The sequence below is a fragment of the Pelodiscus sinensis genome, chromosome 10 (genome assembly GCF_049634645.1).
Source record: "Pelodiscus sinensis isolate JC-2024 chromosome 10, ASM4963464v1, whole genome shotgun sequence".
Taxonomy (NCBI): domain Eukaryota; kingdom Metazoa; phylum Chordata; order Testudines; family Trionychidae; genus Pelodiscus; species Pelodiscus sinensis.
The window spans coordinates 42,191,444-42,206,509 of record NC_134720.1 but is presented as its reverse complement, the minus strand read 5'-3'; the positions used below and the strand labels follow the sequence as shown (position 1 = coordinate 42,206,509).

The window sequence follows — 15,066 nt, the reverse complement described above, 5'->3', positions numbered from 1 at the left end:
AGCTGTTGCTGCTACTTCTGCCACCATGCACCCCAACTTACAAATTTTAGTCCAGTTGTTAGGGCACTTATGGTGTGTGTGTGTGTGTGTGTGTGTGTGTGTGTGTGTGTGTGTGTGTGTGCGCGCGCGCGCGCCAGACTCAAAATGGACTTTTCTAAGTCACCCAAAAAAGCCTGAAAACATTCATATTTGATACAATCCTACCAAAAATGTATATTTGTTACTCCCAAACTGGAAAAATCAGTTATTTGTGCAGCTTTAGTTAAAACAGATGTGTTACATGCAGAGGTGACTGATTCGGGGGGAGGAGGGCTAGCCACATCATCCCCTCCAGCCTGGGGAAGGTTTGGGGCAACCCACCTCAATCCCAGGCCCTGTTTCTCCCTGCCCCTGCTCTGCCCCCCCCCCCTTCCCACCTTTTCACCCCCCTTGCTCTGCCCCATCCCAGGGGACTATCAGAGCTGACGCCATCGTGAGGAGTCTGGACATACCTCCGACAATCATTGGCAGCAGCAGGGGAAGCGGAGCAAGGCAGGTCCACTGTTTGGCTCCCATGGCTGCATTGCTTTGCTTCCCTCCAGGGAGTGCAAGGACCGTCCTGCCCCCTTCCCTGAAAGGGTGCAGCTGGGGCCACCTTACTCTGCTTCCTCTACCACTGAGTACAGGGTGGGAGGGTGCATTCCTCTTGCAGCTGCCAGGCCTCCCCCTCACTAGCAGCTAGCTGGTTGCTCCCACTCATGGTGTTGGGGGCATGTGACCCCTCACGTCCACTACGCATCATCCCTGGTTATGTGTGTACCTCACATTTGTTTCAGACAGTCACAAGCTGCTGAAAGAAGCCAATTTGTCGTCACTGAGCAGTCAGGGCATATTGAGCCATAGTGGAGAGAGGCTCCACATGGTTTACTCTAAGCTTTGCCTCTGCGCTGACAAGCATCAGATTTCAAGGCTAGGAAAGACTGTCCAGTGTGCTCTGCATACCGCTCACCACCAACACTACCCAGAACGCACACACTAACCCAACAGCCCAATTTAGACCAAACGTATTACAGCTCTCAAGTACCTAACTGTTAAATGCTACATGCAGGGAATAGTAGATACCAAGGTGCACCAATGCCTTAAGCCCTTCGTATGGCAGGGTACTGATTATGTGAGTATACCCAGTTCACCCCAGCAGGTGAGCCACACCCTATGCTGCAGAAAGGAAAATACACCAGGGTCACTGGGTTGCCAGGTGTCCGGTTTTCTACCGGACAGTCCGGTATTTGCGCCCTCTGTCCTGTAGAATAATTCAGAAAAAATTCCAGACATGTGCAATGTCCGGTATTTTCTGAATTTCTGTCTGAGTGCCGGATGGAAGCCTGGCGGGGGCGAGGGAGCGACTGGGAGGCCGGCAGTGATTGGCACTGGGAGCCCCGTGGTCGCGTGCAAAAGCCTGGCAGGTCAGGGGCAGTGGCTAGGACTCCCAGCCACTCTCCCTGCCCAGCTTCTGCACACAACCAGAGGCTCCCAGCGCCGATTGCGGCCCCGACTCCCAGCTAGGCGCCTCTGGTTGTGTGCAGAAGCCGGGCAGGGGGAGTGGCTCCCAGCCACTCTCCCCGCCCCCGCCTGGCTTCTACTAGCAACCAGAAGGAGTGCCTGCCGGGGGCACGGCCTGTTGGACTCCGGCTGCTGCCAGTGGCTGAACCCACCCCCCGCCAGCTCTGCTTCCCGCCCCCCTTCTTCCGGCCCCTCCTCCTCCCGTCCAGCACCCCTTGGGCCCCAACCTCCCCCGAGCTTTGTTTCCCGCAGCCCCCTTTCTCCCGGCCCCCCTTCCACCCTGCCAGCTCCATGGTCCCCAACCCCTCCCCCCTCCAGACCCACCTCCTGACCCCTTCCTCCTGGCCAGCCCCGTCCCCCCACGCATGATCAAGTGTATCCGTTTTTTTTGGGGGGGGGGGTCTACCTGGTAACCCAATCACTGCCAGTCTTACCTGAGAAAATATTTGTTCCCAACCCCGCAGATGTTGATCAGTTATACCCTGAGCTTTGAGCAAAAACCTACCTGCCAAGCACTGCAGAAAGAGAATGCTCAGTGCCACTTCAGAACAGTATCCTATCCTATCCAGCTGCCATCTCCATCTGCGGCCACCCCCGAAGGTTGAAGAAGAAAGTGATTGAAACCCAAGCCAAAACACAAGCAAGTAAGATAATGCCACTCAGAAATGTGTCTAACTCTCTCTTAAAATGTAGAGAGGAACAATCAGTTTCACACATTCAAAATGGGAAGTGACCGTCTAGGAAGAAGTACTATAGAAAGGGATCTAGGGGTCATAGTGGACCACAAGCTAAATATGAGTCAGTATGCAAAAAAAATCAAACATGATACGGAGATGCATTAACAGGAGAGTTGTGAGCAAGACACAAGAAGTAATTCTTGCACTCTACTCTGCACTGATTATTTCAGGAAATGTGGAGAAATTGGAAAAGGTCCAGAAAAGCAACAAAAACGATGAAAGGTCTAGAAAACAAGACCTATGAGGGGAGACTAAAGAATGGGTGCATTTAGTTTGTGTTTAGACTGAGGGGGGACATTATAGCAGCTTTTAAGTACCTAAAAGGGTGTTACAAGGAGGAGGGAGAAAAATGATTCTCTTTAATATCTAATGAATTGACAGGAAGCAATGGGCTTAAATTGCAGCAACAGAGGTTTGGGTTGAACATTAGGAAAAACTCTGTAATTGTCAGGATGGTTAAGCACTGGAATAAGTTGCCTCGGGAGGTTGTGGAATCTCGGTCATTGGAGATATTTAAGTGCGGGTTAGAAAAACATCTAGCAGAGATGATCTAAATGGTGCTTGATCCTGCAGTGAGGGCAGAGGCTAGACCTGATGACTTCTCAAGGTCCCTTCCAGTTCTAGTATTCTATGATTACTACATTGTTAACTCCTATAGTTCCTGTTGGGAGGCTTTTCTTGAACCTGATCCCTCTGGTGGCTAGAAACCTTCTAATTTGCAGCCTGAATTTGTTCATAACCAGCCAGCCTCCATTTATTCTTGTATCAATATCAACCTTTAGCTTAGACAGCTCTTCAAATTCCCTGGCATATTCCACTTTGATGTATTTATATGAGATCAACCATATCCATTCCCAGTCTTTGGTAAGCCAACTTCCTCCAATCTTCATTCATAAAACAGGCCCTCCATTTCCTGGACTATCTTAATAAATCTTCTCTACACCTGATTTAGTTTAAATTAATCTTTTTTTAACATGGCTGACTAGAATTCTACACGGTACTCCATACGAGGCCTTAACAAAGACTAGTACAATGGCATCAATACTACTTTCTTTACTGAAAATGCCTCACCTGATATACCCTTGTATTATATTTGGGTTTTTTTGAAGCTGCATTGCATTTGTGGCTGTCATGCTGTGATCAATATATACATCCAGGTGTGTCTCCTCCTCTGGCATCTCCAACTGACAAGGTCCCAGCTTGTCACAAATATTCTTCTTATTAGACCCTATATGTATGACTTTTCACTTTGTATTATTGAATTCCATCCTATTTCTGTCACTTCAGTTTTCAGGATCATTCAGATCTTCCCATATAATATTCTGATCCATCTCTGTATTGACAATGCCTCCCAACTTTGTACTGTCAAGAAATTTCATTAGCATATTCCTACTTTTCATGCCAAGGTCATTAACAAACATTTTGATTAAGATTGATCCCAAGATCGACCCTTGAAGAACTCTACTAGTAAACTCTCCAAAGTCCAATAATACATCTTTCAGCACAACCTGTTGCCTTCTCCCTTTACATCAATTCCTTAACCACCTTACAATTCTCATATGGATCCCCATCTTCTTGAGTATAACTAATAATTTCCCATGTGGAAACATGTCAAATGCTTTACTGCAATCCAAGTACATTAGATTTACATTATTACCTTTATTGAACTTGTAACCTCATCAATAGTCCTAAATAAAAATACAGTTATTTTCCTCAAGAAGGAAATCTGTTAAGTCTGGCACAATCCACCTTTGGTAAACCCCTTGTATTATATCCTCTTTTCCTTTTATCTCCATGAACTTCATTATTCTTTACTTCGCAGTTTGTTCTGAAACATTACATATTACTGAGGCTAGACTAACAGGTCTGTAACTGTGCAGATCACTTTTGTCTTTTTTAAAAATATAGGTAAAAGAGGATTAGCTGTTATCCGGTCATCAATTATTATCTAGTCATCAGGTAATAGGCCTGAACAGATTATTAAGGATTTTTAATGTAACAACCAGTTCTCCTGTAATTTGCTGGCTTCCTTAAGTGTACTGAGCTCAAAGGCCTGGTCTAAACTAGACCAGGCAGATTGGCTTATGATACACCATACGTCTTTGGCTTACCATAAACCAAGTTGCCGTGGCATCTACATTGTGGGAGGCCAGCAAGAGCACAAACTTCTGTCAGCTTCCCTTACTCCTCACAGAATGAGAAGTACAGGATTCCAGCAGAGGTTGCCCTCAGTGTTCGATTTGGAGGTCTGCACCTCTGGAGGGTCGATCTTCTCCATAGTGTAGACATGCCCTAAGATCATATTTCCACCACCACTTGCATTGGCAAAACTCATGTTGCTTGGTGCTGTGAATATTCCATTCTCTGAGTGACATAAATTACACCAGCATAAGCTCCAGTGTGCACCACTATGTCAGCAGGAAAGGTTTTGTCAACATAGTTTCTGCCGATTGCAGCGTGTGTTTTTTTATGCGGATGGGGGAGCTCTCTCCCATCTGCATAGAGTATCTGCCCGACACATGTATAACTTTGCCACTGCAGCACTGTAAATGAAGACATGTTCTGTTATTCTTCCACTTCAAATGTGATATTTTCCATTTCTATCCACTTATTTCCCACCTTGCCTTCATACCCATGTTTCATATTGTATTGAAAACTGAAGCCATGTATTTGTTTAATTTTGGGGCATACATAGATTCTTTAGTCTCCCTCCTCTCTCTAACTTTCCTGGTCTATCCAATACAATTTAAAAGAAAATTATGTCTAGCAGTCAGTCCTGACAGAAATATTTCCTCTAGTTCCCACAAAGCAATCTCTTCTAGGCAGGTTTCTCAGCCCGTCAGTGACTTGAATTCTGCCCTGAGAAGTAGTGTAACCACTGACTTCTGCCGTCTTAGGCCACATTTACATTACAGCAGCACAAGATACAGTGTCATAGCTACGCTGCGATAGTGCTATAGCTTAGATGTTTCCTGCAGTGATGGAAGGAGTTTTTGCGTCACTGTAGGAACTCCAGTTCTGTGAATAATGGTTACTGGATGGAAGCATTCTTCCATCAATTTAACTGTAAATTCAGCCCCCCTCCACCCCGAGTACTGTTGCTATATCAACCTAACTTTTTAAGAGTAAACCAGGACTTACACTAGGATTGACCTTGATGCAGTGACCTCATCATTCCATCAACGTGCAGTGCCTTCACCCTTCCGTCAACTTCACAGCACTGGACCATGAACAATATGCCATACTTAGCAGTGCCCACCAGTGGATCAGCACTGCTCTTTCTCATCCACCCCTACACAGCACAGAGACATTAATGCGTGCTCGATTACATGCAGTCATGTAAGTGTTCACTAATTGGGACAACACACTTACAAGAGTCATAGTCACAATTTGTAAATTGCACCAACCCTGTAGCTAAATAGTGTAAGATTTTTTTTATTCTTTAAAAATATCTAGTAAGTTATTGGGGGTAGGATTAGTGCAGCATTCAGGCAGTACGGCTAAAAATACCAAAAAAGCAAGAGATTAAGGGTGATATTTTCTACATTTGTGCCTTTGAAAATCTACTTCTTAGTAGTTAAGCTTCTACCAGGCATGCTGCTCTGGTTTCAGCACACAGTGTTCTATTTTCTTTTACTAGTGAACTGCGTAATTTGATATATGAACGGCTCTGTCTTAAACAGACACGATAAAGACATCTGAAGGTACAACATCCCTTTGTGAAGACTGCCATTGCAGGAACTGCTGTACTTCCTGATCATGATTTTAATTGTATAACCTTCACATTTCATAAACATAGCTTTCTGAGTATTCATTATAGCAGAGTTGCAGCTCTCCTATAGTTAGGATTGAGTGCCACTTTCTGTTTAAAGGTTAGCTGTCCTTTAAAACCCACATGCTTTCTCAGATAGCCTTGACATTTGCTGTAGTTCTTGAGAGTGTAGATAGAGTTAATCATTCAAATATGGGACCATTGGAACAAGGAGCTGTCAGGATACAGTCCCCGTTAAATAAAAGGACATCTGATTACAAAAAGCAGCTGATTTTTAGGGAGAGGGGGTACAATTGGGACTCTAATCCTCCCCAAACCAATCCCAATCACCTGGGTAAGCAACAGTGAAAAAGTTACTAGGGGTAAAATTTGCAACTCCATGTTAGCAGAGGCTAAAATGCATAAGAGAGTGAAATGTGAATATGCAGCAAGCTCAGGGCACTGGACAAGTCAAGTGGATCACATTCAGTGTGTTCTCACACTCACTGGGTGGCTCAAGGTGATGCGTTGCAGGTACTGACCTGGAGATGCATACAAACAGTGGGTACATCAGACAGCATGGCTGCAGGTAGGCATGTCCATGCTAGTTTTAGTCTCGGTAGCACAAGTAGTGATTATGTGGAGGCCTAGCAACCATAGTAAGTACCCAGGGATTTGTGATGGGTTTGTTCTGGGGCAGCTAACTCACACTGATGTTTGCACTCTTCCTTTGAAGGTGCTATAGAGCACATGAGTACTACAGGGTTAACTTTAACACCTCCTCTTTGCAACAGCAAAATTTAGGTTACGTCTGGCACAGGAAACAGAAGTGACACAAACCTGCTTTTCATTCAAACTCTGATGCTACTTCATGCAACCACCTCTGGTTTATACATGTTACACCCCTTCTATCTGACGCAGAGCCTCACTAAGTTCTGGAGACAACTGACACATATCCCACCAGATTGTAGATAATTCCCATGGCAAGACAACATCTGTGTGCACCTCTATTGATACAACCTGTAGTGCACCTCTCCTGATATCACTACCATAGCTCTCCCAAGCTGATCCAATCAATCCCTCATCCATTCAATACTGTGTATTCTACACTTAGTACAGAGAACACAGAGTTCATTTATAACTATGAAACACAACACAATTAATGACCTATATTCTAAGACTGTTCTCATGTGTACTTGTTATGACTTCCCACCCATCACCAAGTTACAATGCTTTTTGCTGAAACATTTCTAAATCAACAGGGCAGAGTTAAGGTTATAGTCCTGGTTATGGTATAAACCTTCATATTAAATGTTCATTACTTTCATCTCTAGATTCTCCTTCTACATTCTGTAGGGAGCACAAGCACTACTGGAAAGCCTTAATTTGACATTAAGAAAGTTTTGGGGCAAGGTTTGGGTTAACTGTAACCCCCAAGGATATTACCTAGATTCCTAGGGCTCTGTCTGCTGGCAACTCAGGGAGAGGCACTCTGAGTTTGTCTTGGCTCTCCCTCGCTACCAGGGTCAGAGTCTGCCTGGCAACCCATAGGGAGTGAGAGGCCCCTCCCAGAGAGTTGAAGAGTGGAAGGAAGAGCTATTGTTGGGGGAGTCTGGAGCCAGCCAGGGCAAGGGGAGGACTCGCTGTGTAGGAGCTAGTAAGCCACAAGCCTGCTTGAAGGGTTCCCCCTGAGAACTAGCCTCTAGGGACCTGAAGGCAGGATCCCTCAGCTGGGTTTTATGTCTCCACTGTTGATTCCCAGTTTGTGGAGTTTGCTGGGAGGTTTTCCCAGCCAGGCTGAGTTGGCTCTCCAGCTCCCTGGGTGAGACCTGTCACCGCATGGTCAGCTCTGCTCTGTCTGCTGGTTTGGGGCTGCTGCCTGCTGTGTGTGTGTCTGAATGCTGAGGTAGGAGATTAAAGTTTGAATTTTAGTGCAGTTGTGTGGCCTGCACCTTGAGCCTTGCACCCCTTTGTGGTGAGGGGAAATTCTGGGACCGAAGCAGCCTGATTCCTGCCTGAAGAGGATCCCTGCCAGAAGAGAGCAGCCCCTCTGCAGTGACTTTCATCTCTGAACCTGAGGCTCATTCATAGAGTGTGTGAGTGCACCAATTTTTAGTTAGTAAATCAGGGAATTTGTTTGGGGATTTTATTACCTGCTGCATATTAAACCTGTGGAGGGATTTACTGCCTTCTCCCATGTGAGAGTCCTTTGGGCTGTATTGGACCTAGTCAGCCTCACTGCTAAACCAATGCAGAGAAGAATGTTGTGGTCAAAAGCACGGGTGGATATAGGGCAGGGCGAACGGGGCGGCCGCCCCGGGCTCCGCGCTTCAGAAAGCCCCGCGCTTGCGCCGTGGCAAAGGGGGGCCCCGCGGAATTATGCTGCCCGGTGCCCCGCAAAACGGTCATCTGCCCCTGGTCAAAAGTCATCAAGGGCCCCAACAAAGTACGCGTACCAATGGGACACTGATCTTACAGTTGCTGGGCACCGGTGACCCTAAAAATAGTGTTTTACCCTTTTCTGTTATATTTGTCTCCTGTTTAATATAATTGTGTTTATTATAGTGTATGTGTTTGTGCTATTTTCTGAGAGTCTACAACTATCTGGGAAGTAAGTGGGGATTATCCTGGGTTAGAATTTTACTCCCAAACTGCCCTGGTGACCCTGCCAGGAAGGAGTGAGGGGGATGGAGGCACCGCCAAATAAATCCATCGGAAAAAATAAAGTTGTGTGGGTGGCGGGATCCAGAAGAACCCAGACCTGTCCATCAAAACTTGTAATCAGATTGTCTTTAAAGAACGTAATCAGGTGGAGAGGGGGAGCTACACAACAATAAACCAAAATTCTCTTAATTTATATTAAAATAATTTCATAGAATCATATAATACTACAACTGAAAGAGACCTCGAGAAATCACGTAGTCCAGTCCCCTGCCCTCATGGCAGGACCAAGCACCATCTAGATCATCCCTGATAGATGTCTATGCAACCTGCTCTTAAATATCTCCAGTGATGGAGATTCCACAACCTCCCTAAGCAATTTATTCCAGTGTTTAAAGACCCGGACAGTTATGAAGTTTTTCCTACCTAAACCTCCCTTGCTGCAAATTAAGCCCATTGTTTCTTGTCCTATCATCAGAGGCCAAGGAGAACAATTTTTCTTTCTCCTCCTTGTAACACCCATTTAGACACTTAGATCATTTGTCTCTAACCTGTGCTTCTATCCAACGTTCCTTAACTAGCATGGGAATTAACAAGCAGGTTCTCCAGGGATATTTTTTCACTGGATAGGATTAGAATCAGGGTGAAATTCACCTGTGTGCAGAGAACCACCAAAGTGACCACTGGAGTCATATCTAAGTTCCGCTGGGCTTAAATGGTTAACTAGCCACGTGCCGAATAAGGGTAAATTTAACCCCAAACGTATAATTTAAATTAATCAGTAGTTAACATGATTTCTTTCCCTATTTTTGCCAACTAAGCAAAGTATTTAACCTTGCTATTCAATTGTGGTTAACTTTTAATAAAAGTATATTACATAAATGTCATTGTTTCTTCAACATGAGTTGGCTTATGCTAATTTATTTACATAACCCCTGCAATATGTTTTTCACAGATGACCTGACAGCTCTTTTCAAAACCCTTCTATGACCTGCTTGTTTTCATGCTGGAGTAAACAGTGTCACCTTTCCAGTGCACAGTGAATTACACAGAAGCAGCAAGGCACGCCATCAATCACACTGCATTAAGATGACTTTCAAAATAGATTTTAGAAATCACAAATGCTATTTAGGCTGTTAGGGAAAGTACAGATTGGACAGCTCATATGAAATGGCCATATGATGAATGGACATGACGGGTCTTCAAAGAAAAGGAGCACTGGTATTGTACAAATAACCCTGTCAAAACAAAAGTAAGACTGGCTACCACAATTTCAGAACTTTTTAATCGCTTTATCAACTAGAAGTTCAAAGAGATATTGTTGGTATCAGAAACTTGTATTGATGCACAGACTGTAAATTCTGTGCAAAGCCAGCCCATGCTAAGGATTTGCATTAGATTTTGAAAATAAGAATATTCAATATTACTGGAAGTTTGTTGCAAAATATCTTTTAACAGGAAAAAAAAAACCTTTGAAATTTCTATCATAGCCAAGCTGCCGGACATCCAAAGTAAATGTAATTTGCTGGCTTACTTAATGTGACTATGTCTCCCTCTACTGCCTTATCTTAGTAACAATGACCAACTGCTACTCCCAGTTCTAGATACTGGCACACTTAGCTCATACATTAGTGTGCTTTAGGCATGCCAACTCCAAGTTTTGATCATTGCTAATAATGCAGTCAAGGTAAATAAATATGTGGTCATAGTTCATTACCACAGATGGGATTTATGCTTTGTGGATCTACAAATGCTGAAAAAGACTTTTCTGAGAGCAAATACATATAATCTACTGGGGTCTAGCCTTTTCCAAAACAACACACATATAAATCCAGTGAGCATCTCTCAAGATGCTGATCGTAAAACCCTGATCTAGCTAAAGGAATTATTCCTTTGGCTCAAGTGACAAAGGTGTGATTTTCCTTTTTCCGATACCAGATCCAGGATTCAATCACCACTATTGCCTATGTAATCTATGTCTACACGGCCTACTTCATTATTCAGAAGTCCTAGAAAATAATAGGGGTGTTAACTATTGGGTATTTGTGTAAATGTGTAACCATCTGAAATTTTAGCAGTTACTTATTTACACATAGGGGAAAGCAGGCAGGAGCCAGTGCTCCCAGAAAGCCAGCTGTTAAGTGAATTCCTTGCAAGCACTGGCTCCTGTCTGCCTCCTCCCATCCAGGAACCCACCCCTGCAATCAGCCCTGGTGCCAATTCTGTCCACACATCTATATAAGCACTATCATCACAGGACCTAACCACATAAATCACCACATCAGAGGCTCATTTAACTGCACACATGAATAAAGACATTGGCTGGATGGCCAGCTACATTCCACATCCTAATGACATAAAATAACCAAACAATGGGTACTCAGGAACAATTAGTACTTTCTCTATCAGCTTCATGTAGCATGGACACTCTAAGGGTATGTCTACACTACCCCGCTAGTTCGAACTAGCGGGGTAATGTAGGCATATCGCACTTGCAAATGGAGCCCGGGATTTGAATTTCCCGGGCTTCATTTGCATAAACTGGGCGCTGCCATTTTTAATTCCCTGCTCATTCGAACCCCGTGCCGTTTTGAAAAGAAACTAAACTTTTTCAAAGCACTTTACAAACGTATTCAATCTCACAACATCTCTATTGGCTAGGTAAGTAAAAACTATTATCCCCAAGTGGAAACTGAGGCAGGGATGCTCAATGATTTGCCCAAGGCCAGAGAGGAAGAATGTATCAGATGCAGCATTGTAATTGAAAAGTTTTGGTGCCTAACTCTGGCCTCATACCAGACCTTAGTGCCTCTTCCCTTCTCTGTGTGCCTTTCTCAAGTATTATTTTGCAATGTTTGCTGAGCAGTTTTTTCTCACAACTACAGGGAGAAGAAAAAGTTCTAGACAAAACCCTAAGGGTGTGTCTACACTGCACCCTTAGCTTGAAATAAGCTATGCAATTTGAGCAATGCAAATTGTGTGGTTTATTTCTAGTTAGTGTCAAAATAGTTTATTTCGTAATTTGGCACTGTATATTTCAAAATGTGGTGTTGTATAAACTGCTATTCTGAAACGTCCTTTAATCCTTGTGGAACGAGGTTTACAGAGACATCGGAACAGTGAGCCTGTTACATTTCAAAATAACAGCCTTGTTCAAAAGATGCAGAACAGCTATTTTGGGATACTGGAAGTATCCCAAAATAGCGCCACAGTTATACTCTCACAGACTCTGGTATCCAGGAAATGTAAACCCACCATCTGAGAGACAGGTGACATTTAATTCTTTAAAAACCCCTACATAACATCATTTCAAGGTCTGAGCTGAACTATGGACCATATCTTATTTACCTGAATCTTTTTGCTCATCTCTAGTCTGAGATTTTTACCATCATTCCCATGACTTGCCAGTTAAAGATAGATGGGAGCTGTTTTCTAATTCTATTTCACTGTAAATGACAAAGACAAATGATCGTATTACCTCGAGAGTTCCTTTGGCAGAGTAAGCAGCATATGAGTACAGAAGGTCTTGGCTGTGAAGCTTTTTGGTCTCCCTGTAACACTTCTGTCCATTCGGATAAAAGCAGTCACCACTATTTTTCAAAGTTACTGTATTTGAAGAAGAGCCTGGCAGGTCAAGCAAGACAGAGTAATTTACTAGCTGAACATCTTCAAGGCCACAAGAAGTCCATTGAACCAGAAGTTTCATTGCAATGTCTGTATCTTCTTCTTTCCTAGGCAGCTGTATCAAATCTCTGGAGGTAAGGGGGAAAAAAAAACAGTAATAGTACATTTTTCCAATACACATTCATCTTGCACAGATATAGCAGTTCACAATTTCATTTATGTGAGACCAAGAATGCGTAATAGCTTACTATACAATACAACAAAGCACCTTTCATTCTCTTTTGCATGTAATTCCTTATCAGTCATCAGAAAAATAAAATTCTTTGTGAAGAATAATAACATTTGTCTTTTAAGAAAAATATCATATTAGTATTCCAAAATCTCACAGGAGTGATTTCAAATCACTGTATAATTGTAAAGGATTCAACATTTACATGTAGCATTTACACTTCCATGCTGAAATAGCTACATTTCTGAGCACTGGCTTTCATTCCTATACCTAGCCTACCTACTTATGTTCAGCGGTAATATATACTTATTAACCTCAAACCTGATCAAACCTAAACAATTTAATGTAACATATATAAAGTAATTTTCATTTATGACTTCAAGGAGGGTTTAGAAAGATTAACTCCATCTCACAAAATGTTATAATGTACCTTAGGTACATTTTGCAGATTGGCAAACTGAGTCACAGAAAGGTTAAATTAACTGCAATTAACTGACAGAGCTTGCAACAGAAATCAGGGATGGAATCCTGGGAAAGCAAAGACAATGACAAAGCTCTCACTGACTTCAATGGAGTGGGCAGTCAGGATTTCACTCCAGGCATCTAAAGTAGTATGGGGAAAAGCTGCACATTTTGATCCACTGATGAACAGGAAACAAAGTTCTAAATATTTATGCTCAGACGTCGTAAAAATTAAGTCTGCTCATTTTATATTACACCTTTTTAAAAGAATCTCTCTAAATTCTGTGGTGTTACAGCCCCAGGAAAGTAATGGATCATAATTAAAACACTGCAAAAGAGTGTCATAGGGTGATGCTGTTGGGCACGCACCTTTGCAGCAGACCAGCGAATGATAGACATGCCCGCCTCAGTTACTCTTTTCACAGTCCCCCAAAATTTCCCAAGTGAAGGTAATTTAATACAAAAGTCCCACACATACACAAATCATAATAAGAGTTCAATGACCATAGTCCAGATTTCTCCCACAATAGTTCAAAGAGCATGGCATAGAATTATGGCATCTCTCACTATGCTCCAGCGCAGCCCTGACATCTCTTACCATGTTCCTGCTCTACTAAGACAGACACGCCCACACATTCTAATTCAAGTGCAACCCACCTCTTCCAAGTAGGAGCCCTCATGGCTAGAGCCCAGTCAAATTCACAGCCATGAAAAACACCACACAGAAAATGAAATCTAGTTTTCCCCTGTGAAATCTGGTCTTTCGTGTATTTTTACCATATCTATACAGAATTCACAGGCGAGACCAGTGTTTTTCAAAATCAAGAGTGCTGATCCCAAAAGGAAGTTGCAGGGAGATGGCAAGATTATTTTACAGAAGTCACAGTTTTGCCACCCTTACTTATGTTCTACCTTCAGAGCTTGACCTGTTCTCATTCTTAGGTGCAGCTGCATCCTCTTATTAGCCAAATGGAAGCACCTACTCTGGATTACAAAAACTGAACTTGCTTCATTTGCAAAGGCCAGCCACCAGGTGACAAGGAAACTCACAAAATCTATGATCAGAAGCTTTGCAAGGGTTGGTAACTGGCCTTCATAAGAAGATTAGAACTTTTCTGTGGTATAATCTCTGTTGAATTTTAAGACAAAGATATACAAAATGAAGATATGCTTAAACTGCATTTTCAATTGATTTTCAAACAATGCTACAAATTACCATACTAATAACTGTTATTTTAGAGCATCCAGCAGTGCCATAGGTTGGTACTTTAAAACAGTGTTTCTCAACCAGTGGTACAAGTACCCTTAGGGATATTCGAGAGAAGTCTGGGGTGCGGGTGGGAGGTACATCAACACACCTGAAATTTAGAGAAAACTGAATTTGTGTTTTAAGTTTTACAGCACTTTATTATTTTTGTACTTTTTACACCCCAAAATTTCATCATCCGCCTGGCTACGATTAAGTTGTTTAAACAAATGTGTTGCAATGGTAGAAAAAAATTGTGTGCGTCTGAAAAATGTATGTATATTTTTTTATTTTATTTTATTTTTTTTTTTGAAAAAGAGGTACCTTATTAAAAAAAAGGTTGAGAAACACTGCTTTACAATGTCAACAAAGATCCCAATCTTCAGGAGTTTTACAGGTTAGTTAAAAGACATGACCATCTGCAGTGTAACAAGAAAACAAATTCCAAGAAGTCAGAACTCAACTAGATTTTTAAGAAACAGCCCAATTTTTAAGAACTGCTTATGCAATGAAAAAATACCTCATTCACTGGTCACCGTTACATTCCTGTTTTCTTTTTCCAAAAGTTTCAGCTTTAAAAAATGATTGGTTTGAACCAAATCCATCCAATATAGGATAATTTATTTGATGTAATTTTTCAGCTGGGGCTGGAGGGAGAGGATAATACTGGAAAATTAGCTACAATTAAATATTTAGCCTGCATTCACTGAGCAAAACAATTTGCAATGCCGAAAAGAGCAGTTTCACTAAGTGTCATATTATATGAGAGAAAGTTTTCCTTAGCCTTGATATCCACAGTAAAGGGTTGTCAGGGCAG

At 42.6% G+C, this 15,066-nt stretch overlaps 1 protein-coding gene across 16 annotated transcripts in view; it reads right to left on the bottom strand.

Annotated features, from left to right (window-relative positions):
* The window catches only part of NAALADL2 (N-acetylated alpha-linked acidic dipeptidase like 2), a 978,641-nt gene that overhangs the window by 422,123 nt on the left and 541,452 nt on the right, over nucleotides 1-15,066 (bottom strand). For all 16 annotated transcript variants that reach the window (XM_075937998.1, XM_075938000.1, XM_075937987.1 and 13 more), the window contains one exon: nucleotides 12,167-12,440. In XM_075937998.1, the coding sequence (XP_075794113.1) occupies nucleotides 12,167-12,440 (274 nt within the window). The remainder of the gene's footprint in view (nucleotides 1-12,166; nucleotides 12,441-15,066) is intronic.